The sequence below is a fragment of the Heptranchias perlo genome, chromosome 28 (assembly GCF_035084215.1).
Source record: "Heptranchias perlo isolate sHepPer1 chromosome 28, sHepPer1.hap1, whole genome shotgun sequence".
In the NCBI taxonomy this organism is placed as follows: Eukaryota; Metazoa; Chordata; class Chondrichthyes; order Hexanchiformes; family Hexanchidae; genus Heptranchias; species Heptranchias perlo.
In genome coordinates, this window is record NC_090352.1 from 31916259 (window position 1) to 31929299 (window position 13041).

Sequence of the window (13041 nt, forward strand, 5' to 3'; positions counted from 1 at the left end):
GTAATGCTCTACTGTGAACTGCACTTTGCATTATGTTTCTAGATTCTCCATTATAGCAATTTTTTTTTTAAATTGCAAAACCTAGGTGAAAGACAAAGCCCATAGTGCCAGACATCACCTTAGTTGAAATGAGTAGGAGAGAAGACAAGGTAAATCAAGAAGCTGTAGGTAGAGGAAGCCAAGCTTGTATTTTAAAAGCCTATAGATTGTAGGATTAAAACGAACATCGCATCTCATCAAACAGGTCTGTACTCTAAATGGAAAGCTTCCCACTCACTGGTTTGTCAAATCCTCTGTGTGTGCGCTGCTCTGAAGTCAATTCTACATTTGTATGCAGTAGGCTTGGTTGACCTTTTCATCAAGTCTTTGGGTAATGCTTAACTCATCAGCTGTTGTCAGCTGTTCTAAATCCTTGTATTGCACATGAAAAACACAAGCAATTCAGAAAATACATACAATTTGCACATTTATATATATTTTTCCTCTTTTCCCATCTTGGAGGCATTGATTCCTGCTAGCGTACAGTTGCAAGGGCATTGGCTGCTCCCTTGAACCTTGCATTCTTTACGTGTGACCTTTGACAATGAGTATCAGCAGGCAGCTTCAACTGCTTAAGATATTACAGCCAATCTCATCCTGTACCCTCCCAATGTCCACAGATATACACCTCCAGCAGGGCAGCCAACAAGAGGGGAAACTGGTCATTTTTCCTTTTCTGAGTTCAGGGTCGCTGAGACCAATTACTATTCCCGACCGTATTACTGGCTGATCGGCAGGGACCGAGGATTGAACTTATGACCTTCCTGCTCTGCTCAGTTACTCTCTGCTTTAATAAGGGAAGCTCTTAAGTTTTCTTTAAATATCTATTTTCTCCTCAGTTTCCCGTGCCGCACGGCATTCCCACTCAGTAAGATGGGTGGGCGACCTGCTCCAAGGTCTCTGCCAATGTAGCTTTAAAGCCAACTGTTCCGCACCTTTCCACAGCAACAAGCGGGAACGAGAAGGAGAATGGGACTAATAGGATAGCTGTTTCAAAGAGCAGGCACAATGGGCCGAATGGCCTCCTCCTGTGCTGTACCTACTATGATACTATGAACAAGGTTAAGATCAGATGCTCACCATGTGAACAATAACTTGCATTTATATAGCACTTTTAATGTAAAATGGCCCAAGGCATTTCACATGAGCGTTATCAGACAAAATAGGACATCAAGCCACATAAGGAGATATTAGGATGTGTGATTAAAAGCTTGATCAAATGGTAGATTTTAAGGAGAGTTTTAAAGGTAGAGAGAGAGGTAGAAAGGCAGAGGGGTTTAGGAAGGGAATTCCAGAGCTTAGGGCTAAGGCAGCTGAAGGCATCGCCACCAATGGTGGGACAAAGGAAATCAGGAGTGCACAAGAGGCCAGAATTGGAGGAGCGCAGAATTCTCGGAGGGTTGTAGGAGGTTACAGAGGTAGGGAGGGGTGAGACCATGGAGGGATTTGAAGGATGAAAATTAGCAACCCAGCTCTAACATACTTCACCACTGCAATCTCTGAAGTACATACATTCATCTATCATAAATCCTATCATTACCTTAATGATATGACAGTATGACAGGGTAGACAAAGAAAATGTTTCCACTTGTGGAGGAGTCCAAAACTAAAGGTCATAAATATAAAATATTAGCTAATAAATCCTATAGGGAATTCAGGAGAAACTTCTTTACCCAAAGAGTGGTAAGAATATGGAACGTGCTACCATAAGGCAAATAACAGATGCATTTAAGGGGAAGCTAGATAAGCACATGAGGGAGCAAGGAATAGAAGGGTATCCTGATAGGGTTAGACGAAGTAGGGAGGGAGGAAGCTTGTGTGGAGCATAAACGCTGGCATAGACTAGTTGGGCTGAATGGCCTGTATCTGTGCTGTAGTTTCAATGTAATTTGATGTACATTCAAACATATGCATAAAATAGCAATTCAGACAAACTTATCAGAGCTGGAACTTAACAGTTGTAAAAAAAAACACCTCGGCATCTTCCAAATACCATCACTGTCTCTGAAAACAAGCTGTGCAATATTAGTTTATGAACTTAATGCCTCTGTAAATTCCGTGGTCGATTATTTTGACAGGGACATGAACCTCTTAAATGGATTAAAACAGTGGACTCCATTCAAACAGATTCACATGGAAATACTGTGCAACGTAACTCCACAAACGTAACTTGTTTGTGCCTCAGGATCCTGCTGGTGTTCATAACTTTGCGCAAGGAACATGAAAATAAAAATAAAGTGCAAGAAAAGGCTATTTGGATTATCAAACCCACTCTTCCATCAGATCACCTACTATTTCCATTGGGGCATTCTTTCCGCAGCTCATTTGATGCCTTTCTCCAGCTTGTTTAATGCCGAGGGAGAGTAAACTTTTAAGCAAATACTATGAAACTTGTCCCTAACCACAAAGCTAGATGAAAAAAATCCTTGGCTTATGATGTCATCAGAACTAATAACTGAATCCCTGTGCCAACCACCTATTGTCTTATGTTAGTATTAAGATCTATGCCTGAATATAATTCAAATTCTAACTCTGAAATTAGGTAAAATATTAATAATTCCTGGCACAGCCTCCTAACTGTAACCTTTTCCCTCAAAAGCCTCCCTTCACTGCTATTGTCTGCAATCCAATAAAATCTATTTTACATTGCACCCGCATTCATTCTGCTCCTGAATCCAGCAGAGTCAATCAGATTAAGGGTAGTTTTGTTGAGTAGGTCTCTTTCTAGCAACATGTTCATTTCCCTTGCGGTCACTGATGGACATCAGCAGGCAACAAACAGCCTTTTACTTCCATCACTGATATTTATATGAAACTGTACTCTAAGCAACATGAGGAGTTAACACCAATCACTTGCCTTTATGTTACATAGAAATTACAACGCAGAAACAGGCCGTTCAACCCAACCAGTTCCTGTTGGTGTTTATCCTCCACATGATCAGTAGTCCCAATCCCATATCCCTGCCCTGTTCCCATATTCTTTTATCTCCCTTTCTTTCAGCCACCTATCTAAGCTATTCTTATCAAGTGGTAAAAGCAAGTCAAACTCATTTAAAATTAGCTTTTAACTACAATCTTGCTCCTTATGTAGTCAGACCAAACTTAAGACAACTGGTGTGCATCCAAAATATTACAATACACTTTCCGACATGACTTCGGATAACATGCACACTGCTTACGGCTGCCTGTAAACCAGGAATAGTAAACAGCCGGTCTACAGAATGTACCCACATTATAACACACTTTTTACAACTCCCCAATAGTGTAGCTGTAATGGAGGTAAGTTATGTGCTACGGTACCGCACTAAAAAGGAAGAACTTGACTACCTCCAAGAGTTATTAAAATGGAAGGCTATTATTTTACATTTTAATCCCCATTAAACTGTTATCAAAAATTCCGGTCTTGCTTTTTATATAATCAGCAGAGACATAAGCAATTTCTTTGCACCAATATATTCCAATAATTTTTTTTTTGGAGACATGTAACATTGAATTCAATTATAGTGTAAGGGTTCGAGAAAAAAACACCATTCTTTAAAATCAAAAGTAAAAATTTACATAATTCCATTTAATACTTTGAATTTTCTGCTTTTTGGTGTAAATCTCTATTGTACTACTGGAAGAGTTAAGTGGACAGATATATGTGACAGCACATAATAAAGTCTGTAAAACACAGTGGGCCCTCTCTCACCAGCAGCCAGAATTTGGCGTAGAACTCAACCATTTCTTAAAGATAGCCATTTTCCAATGGGTGGGTGGGTGGGGGGGGGGGGGGGTGAAGAGAGGGCGATTCCTCCACATCAAGAGACCATGTCTGGGGGGATGGGGTGGGGGATTCACAGTAACCTATTTAACCCCAAGAAGCCTCATCAGTTCAGAGCTAGCCCAAGCGGGACTAGCTGGATTGCTGTTGCATTGAGCCCGCGCGGACTCGATGGGCCGAATGGCCTCCTTCCGTGCTGCAACCTTTCTATAAGTCCTACTGAAACCATACAAAGAGCTTCAGACCTTACTAACGTGGTCAGTCCTGGAGGGAACTGGTTCCTGTTTGCCTGGCTCGGCCTCAAGGACGGATCAACGTGGGCACCGAGACGGCCTGGCAGACACCAGCAATCTGCCGGAACCATGCAAATGACCCCATCCCTGCAATTTAAGACGGGGTCCACATTTAGGAGCACTGGCAGCTACGCTCTGCCGCATCTGCATCGGTGGAGTGAGACCCTATTAGAATTAGGCCAATAATAATATGTTGGTTAAAATATAGCACAGTAATACAAACACCACCTTTATTTAAAGTCAGATTAACACTCTTCAAGGAATCGATGGAACTCCCTCAGCAACCATGCGCAGGTAATCCCAAATAACCCAGCTGCTGACCAGAATTAGCTTTCTACGTGGCTTTTTGGGGAGGTAAAGGGGCAGGAGAGAAAGGTCTCTACGTATGAGTTCCAATATGTTACATTTACCATATTAAGAAGCTACGTTATGTAGATGAAACCGAGTTTTCAACTGGGACCAGCTCAGGGTTACCATCATTTTGCTATTTCCTAAAGTGGACTGGGGATGAAACAGGGAGTGGAACTGAGGCTTGAGTTATGAGATTTGCTTTGGCACGATGAAAATACATCAAAAACTCAATAACCATTAATAACCAGTGCCTCTGCATCATCACACACAGCAATAAGCGGAAAAATATATTTTTTAGTCAGAAGTTGATATTAGCCGACAAATGTTTAATATATTCGTATGAGGTTGCGGGGGGATTTTCATAGATTCCTTGCTGTTTTGACAGAGGCTTTAATTCATTTAGAGTAAATATCCTGTTAAAATAGTAGGGGAATACCGTACAAACATGCTAAGCACTTGTGTGTTAATAGTGCCAACAGTCATTTCTAGCATCTGATTTTTCGTGTTCAGTTTAGATCTTAGAAACTGCCAGACAGTCTGCACAAAAAACAAAACTGTTTGGTCCAAAACCGGACTAGGTTTGGAAGTCTAAACCAGCTCACTGTAACCAGGCATCGTTTCTCTGCTTGGGAACATAGGAACAGGAGTAGGCCATTCAGCCTCTCTAGCCTGCTCTGCCATTCAATTAGATCATGGCTGATCTGCATCTTAACTCCATCTACCCGCCTTGGTTGCGTAACCCTTAATACCCTTGCCTATCAAAAATCTATCAATCTCAGTTTTGAAGTTTTCAATTGACCCCCAGCCTGAACAGCTTTTTGCAGGGGTGGTGAGAGTGTTCTTGTTTCCACTGCACTGTGAGTGAAGAGGTGCTTCCCGACATCAACCCTGAACTGCCAGCTCTAATTTTAAGGTTATGCCCCCTTGTTCTGGACTCCCCCACCAGAGGAAATAGGGTAGATAGAGAGAAGCTATCAACTCCTTTAATCATCTTAAACACATTTTGTTTTGTGTAGGGACAGTTGGCCACAGTGCAGCAATTTCCTTCTAATTACTTCTAAGAGCACCTGAGAGAGCTCTGTGATAACAATGCTTTAGTGTTCGTGGCAGGCTGCAGCCCAGGGGAGCTGCTGGCAACTGCTTGTGGTGTACTGCGCACAGTGTGAATTATTAAAAGGAAGAAACCTTGTTCTTCGACAGATAAACAGACACATGTTGTGAACAGTATCAGGTTCACTTGTCTTTTCTGTTATGATTTAGTCAGCGATCGTGTCTGTTTTGCACTAGTTTTACAATATTTTTGGTTATCATATTGATCAAAACAAAACTGCCACTGGCAGTGACCCGGCCCACCCAGGGATGCTGCCAGTCTGCAGCCGGACCCTCAAGGCCCAGAGCTGCTTGAGGTCACCCACCATCTGAACTGTCCTCAGTGGAAGCTCAGCAGCCTTCCACTTCCCAAGCTGTAGCCACTGAGGAAACACTTTGTAAGGACACTAGGATAGGTAAACGAACACAGAAGACAGGTACTAAGGGCTTGCACGAGAGTGATTCTTAATTATTTCTGTTAACTATTAGACAGAGATAGTGAAGTACAGTGAGGGCAAGATTCATTATGGCTAGACTGAAGGAAGGCAACTGGATGGTGGTTGTGAGGATGGAGAGTAGCCAGCCTGTAACCGGCGGCCCGGTTGGAACAAAGGCGGCACAGAGCACTGGCGTAGGACGACTGCTGCCAGGAAACCGGGCACTGAGCTGCAGGGTGCACTGCCTGTGGTCGCAAACAAGCTGGGCTTTGAGGTAATGATATCCCTTTCTATTGAGAAAGATGCTAGGCTAGCGATGGAAAGCACGCAAGGCAATGTAGGTGCAGTCAATGGCACCTTGGACGCTGGGGAAGGTGGAGAATGCTGGGTTATTTCTCCCCCCCCTCCCCCACAATTAACAACCTAAGATTATATTCTCAGAAACTGCACATTTCAAGGCTGTACATTCCGATTTCATCAGAAAGTCATCAATTATGGTGAAAAACATGCATTTCTCAGTAAAAGAAGAATTTCAGCCCCAGTATGATCTGATGAGATCTGGCCCCTTACACGCACTAAACAGTTGTGTATGAAATGGGAATTTTAGAAGATTTGCTATTATGCAATTTGTATGAACTGTTTGGATTTGAACAGGTTTTGACTCCAGTGAATTGAGCTGAAGGTGTAATAAAGTACTACTGCTGTGAGCTGCCAATATGCAACAAGGTTCCTTAACTACTAAGTGAAGTCTCATGATTCAGATTCACTCATCCTGCTCCTACGTGAAGAAATGAGAGTACTGGTGGCAGCCAGCAACATAAAACTACACCATTAGTAAAGTGACTAAAGGTCATCCAGAGGCTTGCAGCATCTCCACTCTAGAAAATTAGGAACACGGATACAAGAGTAGGCTATTTGGCCCAATAAGCCTGCTCTACCATTTTGTTAGCCATGGCAGTTCTATCTTTTTAATCCCCCTCCCCTGCTTTTTTTTTTCACATCCCCTAAAACCCTCACTTCTCAAGTAATATGAATCTCCCTTTTAAACGCTACAATTGACTGTGTACCCAATAAAATTTTTGGCACAAAGGAAACAAATTGTACACATTTGTGTTGAAGTGTTCGAAAATAACACTGACACTTTTGTATACTGATGGAATCATGTATATTCTTTTGTATCGCATCTAAACCGTCTTCACTATCCACTTAACCTGTGCTTTTTGACCTGTGTTGGGTGCTACTTACTACACAAGGCAATGATGTGGCTGCTGTCCTCGTGCACAAACTTCCTGGTGACTGCTTCTTCCATGATTTGTTTCACCTGTAATGGCAAATACCAAAAGACAAAATGAGTTCACATAATACTTCTCTGCAATGTTCAACAACAATTTCATGGTGTTACATAGATAATGCATGAAGCTCAGGGACACAGTGGGAAGGTCTAGCCTCTATTTGCTACAATGGGAACTGGTACTTCAGACTACCCCCAGTGCTGGTCCAGAGCTGCTGACCCCAGATAACTCTCTGCCAGCAGAGTACGTGGCATTACCCAGCAGGCTCGAGGGGCCGAATGGCCTACTCCTGCTCCTATCTCTTATGGTCAGTAGTGTGTATTTCTGGGGTCAGCTCACTCCAGATCAACTGAGGCCAGCAGAAAACGTAGTCTCCTATTGCAGGGAATGGAATCAGAACACATGCAGCCTTTCCCTGTGATATACATCACAGAAGTGACGGATGACTCAGAGGACAGCATTCTTTGATAGGTAACAAATATAGGCACTATTATATTGTTTCAAACAATGATGGAGGGGGAGATCTTTGAACAGAAAATTGCTCTCCTCAGCTTCTCTTCCCCTTCAAGGAAGTTTGGAATGACAAAGGACCATTCAGCCAATCAAGTACACTTCTTCCAACAGCCCACATACATTTTGCTGAGATACTCATTTTAAATTGTGGTTAAATCAGTGGTCTTATATGCTACGGTGCTCTGGCAATTGATCTTGAACGGTATTACAAATCAAAATTTGTTCAGGATACGCATGCAGGCTGAAATATGAAGTTAATGGAAATAACCTAATGAGTAGAGAAAATCGATTTAAATATAATTGACACATCTGACTTTTATACTGCAGGTATAATGTGCTATCGGTCTGAGGCTATTGGCTGCATTGGGCGTATAGTGTATTTCACAGCCGGCAACACCCACATTACTGCAGCTGTGAATCACATTCCGGCAGTCAGGAGAGACCTCTGCACATTGCCATATGTGAGAGTGTCCACTTTCTAAAAACACTGGGAGATAAAAAAAAAGTTTAATTTTATATAGCGCCTGGGAAATCCAAGAGACCACAGGGGGCCTTTCCAAACCCCGAGTTGTACAACATGTAGTGTCAAGATCAAGGGACGCAAGATGGCCTCCTCCAGGAGCTCTTGCAGCACTGACTAAGTCAGATCGACACCAGACTCTGCCATTTCTATGTTGCTACAAAGTGGGAGCTGCTTCACCAATGCAATAGTGGCAGTATAACTCCACCTTAAGGTCACTCAATAAATGTAGCCCTGACCCTTCCTTCAACTTCTATAAAATATAAATGATCGGTCAATTCAATGAATGTTTCAGCCATGTTGCACTATACTGTCCAGAGAGTGTTGTTAAAAAAAACACACACGGAATCATCCTTCTCCGATGTCAGGTAATTAGGAATTGCTTTCTCTTTATTTCTCAGTTATGCTGGTGACATTTTTAAAGTGCTTTTTGACACTCAGTTTTGGGAAAATAACAAAATTTGAATTATTTTTCTATAATTTCGTTGGGTTGAAATCCCGCTGTGTGTTATTGGTAACAAACGTGGCACTGGGTTTGTGAGAAATTTATTTGCCCACTATTTTAACATTTAAGCCTTTGTTAAAATAGGAGCTATGAGGATTTCATACTATTGTACTCCTTGACGTATAGTGCAATTTCAGCCCAATTACTGATTGGTGGACAGCACTTTAAACTGAAAGCATCTCTGCACTTATCCTTATCTTTAAAGGAATGTCAGCTTTCATGTACATCGACATTTTAATAAAAACAATACTACATCCCCTACTGTGCCCAGGGTATTACTGTGCCCAAAGTTCTCAGTGTCTGTTCAATTTGATTGACAGGATGCTACAGAAATATAAGTTGTATTCCTCGCTGCAGGAAGATGTCTTAAAATGCTTTATGTGGGGGGTGGAGGTTAGAAAATCAGTGAGCAAATAGAAATATAGGGAGTGTAGGGTGGGGAGCCAAAGGCATGGTTGAACAGAAGGGTTTCAAGGAGGATTTCAAAAGCAGGAAAAGAGGTGGCAAAGCAGGAAAAAACTAGGCAGGGAGTTCAAGAAATCAGGAGCAAAGTAGCGCAGGATGCATGTGAGGACATAAAGCTGGAGGATATCACTAAGATAGGATGGGGTGAGGTGTTATAAATTGGATAGCCATGTGGTGAAGGATAGAATACTAGAGCCTGGTCTTTAGTTGCTTCCAAGCCTTTATTCACAGAGATTCCCCTTACACACACACCACACCCTAGCTAAGCTCTCCTATAAAAAGGATACGAGAGTCCCCAATTGATACCCACCAGCTGAATACAATTAGCACTAATTGATATAAATCATACAATTAGCACGAGGCATTTAAAAGGAGGATAAGAATTTTGATTTTAACTTGCTGGGGGACAGAAAGTCAGTGGTACTTGGAGAGGATGGGGGAGTGAGATGATGGGACTGTGATTGAGGATGTGGTAGTATTTTGAATAAGTTGAGTTGCTGGGAGGGTTGAGGTGGAGAGGCTGGCTAGGAGGGTATTTGAGTGGTCAAGCCTTGAGGTGAAGACGACTAAGGTGGCGGTGGCGGTGGCGGTGGGGTAGAGTTAGGGGAGGAGAGGGACAATGTTGTGGAGATGAAGAAAGCAGCCAAGATGATCAAATGGATGAGCAGGAGGAAGCTGAGCTCAGGATTGAACGGTACACCGAACTCTGCGCCTCATGAAATGGCAGCTGGGGGCACACGGGTGCTGATGGGGGTAAATGAGGATGGCTTCCGTTTTGCAGCGCTTAAGCTAGAGGAAATTTTGGCTTATCCACGTTTTGACTGTGGACAGGAAGTTTCAGAATGTAGAAGAGGAAGAGGGGTGTCATCAGCATACATATGGGTGCTAACCCTGTGCTTCTGGATACCCCAGGGGTTAGCATGTAAACAATGAGGGGGAGAGGACCAAGAATATACCTGTGTAGCACACTGGAGGCAAACATGCGGGCAGAGGAAGAGAAGTTGTAGACGGTAATGTAATGCCTGTATTGCAACTGATGTGAGCGGAACCATAAGAAAGCAGTGCCTCAGAGATGGACCGTGACAGTTCGTGTATAGAGAGAGGCACTCTAATTTTATTCAATAAGGTGCAAGGTGTTGTAGATTCAGGGTTTTCAATGCCTGTACACTGGAACCCAATGAATCAACGGAATTTGAAAAATATGGCATCTGGTCAAGGGGGATTCTTTTTACTGTTACACTGCACAAATCAGCATGATTTCTAAATACATTTTACTGAAGAGAGAATTTATGCGTAATGTCTGGAGAAGAGAAGCAGTTTAACGCTGCTGTCCTGAATATCACACGCTGTTGCTATCTATAAAGTTTACAGCGTCTATTAAACTGTTTGGTTGAATAAAGGCAAGCTGACAAACACTGCAGCTTCAAATGGCAATAAAATAATAATCCTGTGCAAATATTTGCTTTGGACATTAATGTGCAGGTGCAGGCAGGTTGTCACATCACTGTGCATTGAAGGTTTCTAAGACCTTTTATGACCCAAGTTCTATTTATGCCTTGCTGTAATATAATACAAGGCTTGAACGTAATTATTCCAGGTAAATTATCACAAACTATGGATCAGGGCATATGAGCTTTTACTAATAATATAACAACCATAAAAGAAAATGTTTGGACAGGCAGTGATTCTGTAATTACAGCCAAAGTACAGTTGAAACCAAATAATGCCCTCCTGTTCTACAGGCACCTATTCATGCTGGGGCAGTTTCCCACCTTCTAAGCCAAAGGCACGGAGGCCAACAGTGACGACCCTACTGCCACCCCATTGAGCTGCGATGGTATAAAAACACAGCAGTTCACCAGCACCCTCAGAGATTGAAACCGGGACCAAATTATCTCAACCATCAGAGAAGCTTCCTCTATAAGGAGTGAGAGGGCATAGGCACTGACTGCCATGAGGGGGTAAAATAAACTAACGTAGATCAGTACATACACAGCTACGTAAATAAATACATACAGAAATATTCATGCAAATCAGAAAGTTCTGGAATGAAAATAACAGCATCTGGAAAGAGAGACGATAGGCGAACATTTCAGGTGAAGACTTTTCGTGAGACCTCATTGGTGGGTTCTAACAAAGCGACTCGATCCAAAACACCCGCCTATGGTTTCAGATACTGAAGGGGTGTGTGTGTGTGTGTGTGTGTGTGTGTGTGTGTTTTCATTCGTTCATGGGATGTGGGTGTCGCTTGCAAGGCCAGCATTTATTGCCCATCCCTAATTGCCCTCGAGAAGGTGGTGGTGAGCCGCCTTCTTGAACCGCTGCAGTCCGTGTGGTGAAGGTTCTCCCACAGTGCTGTTAGGAAGGGAGTTCCAGGATTTTGACCCAGCGACGATGACAATCAGACAGCTTCATGGTCACTTTTACTGATACCAGCTTTTAAAAAAAACTGAAATCAAATTCTCAAAATACCATAGTGGGATTTGAACTCACGTTCTCTGGATTCTGAGTCCAGGCCTGTGGAATACTAGTACAGTAACAATCACCCATTGCACAAGTGCTTTAAGATAATTTGAATAGTTTTCTCCATAAGTTTTCCTATAAAAGTAACAGATTTTATCCAATGGAAATAAAGCTTTTCAACTCTGCGTAAACGGTTCCATCTCAAGGAGAGTACATCCTTTTATTTCCAGACATCTAACATTTCTTTCTCGAGGGATTCAGGGTAAATAGTGAGTGCTTAATGCTTTTGTGGTGGCCTAGAAAAGGCTTTTAAAAATTTCATGTTGTCCAATCCCTCAAAATGCTAAAACCGAGGAGCACTATAGTGGTGCAGCACTTTGCAATACCAGTAGGCTATGCCACAGGGCAGGGAGCAAAGGAGGGGGGTAGTGTGCCTCATTCCCTCAAACGGGGTGTTGTCAATCTTACCCACAGCAATATGGCAAAGCATTGAGTGGAGGGGCAGGAACATCTTCAAAAGGGAGCGAGAGAAAAATCAAAAGAGTGAATGGGGGGGTGCTTATGCGCACCTCCTAGAGGCTGATTTCAAAGTGATGCTCAAGTTAAGTCAGTTGGCCAAGTACAGATCAGGGATTGTGCCTGGAAACCGCTCGGTCTTTGTAGCTCAGTTCCACACTGGGTGATGAAATTACCAAACCAGCCAATGTGGAAGAGAATCTGAGTTCCAACTATTTCATCCCCCTCCTATATTAGATCGCCACTGTTACCTCCCACTTCATCCTAGGGGGTGGTCCAGATGGTGGGATTTTACACAGCCATTACTAACACAATTCAGCATTCAGCTAATGCAAAAAAATACTCCTGTGAGGCAGATATTGTGAAGTTCTCCATCCGGCAGCCCAGCTGAAAGCTAGTTATCCACGTAGAGAGAAATCAATATTTGAATGACAGTAGAGGCTGGATCTCAAATTCTGACCCTTCAGACAGGTGACAATACTCCATCGTTAGAACAAATTGGCCACTCACTACTGTAGTCAATTCTGAATCAAACCAATCTGTCCACCTGTTTACAAAGACCTCAGTCACTGCTACAGCCGAGTGTTATCATAGAAAACTAAACGTTGAAAAAAATTTTCATGCTGGCTCGGTGTACAGTTGTACTGTTAGATGTGACATGACAGTTAGCATTTTCACTATTCATACAGTATAATAAATGCAAATTGCATTAGAATCAAGACACAGGATCAATTTTGAATAAGGCACGTACCTCGGACCAATTATAATTAAAAATTAGTAACAACATCCAAAATG

General features: G+C 42.5%; 1 protein-coding gene across 1 annotated transcript in view; it reads right to left on the reverse strand.

Annotated features, from left to right (window-relative positions):
• Positions 1–13041, reverse strand: part of sgsm2 (small G protein signaling modulator 2) — a 156098-nt gene that overhangs the window by 123299 nt on the left and 19758 nt on the right. Inside the window, exon 2 of the mRNA XM_067967891.1 lies at positions 7218–7293. Within this exon, the coding sequence (XP_067823992.1) occupies positions 7218–7293 (76 nt within the window). The remainder of the gene's footprint in view (positions 1–7217; positions 7294–13041) is intronic.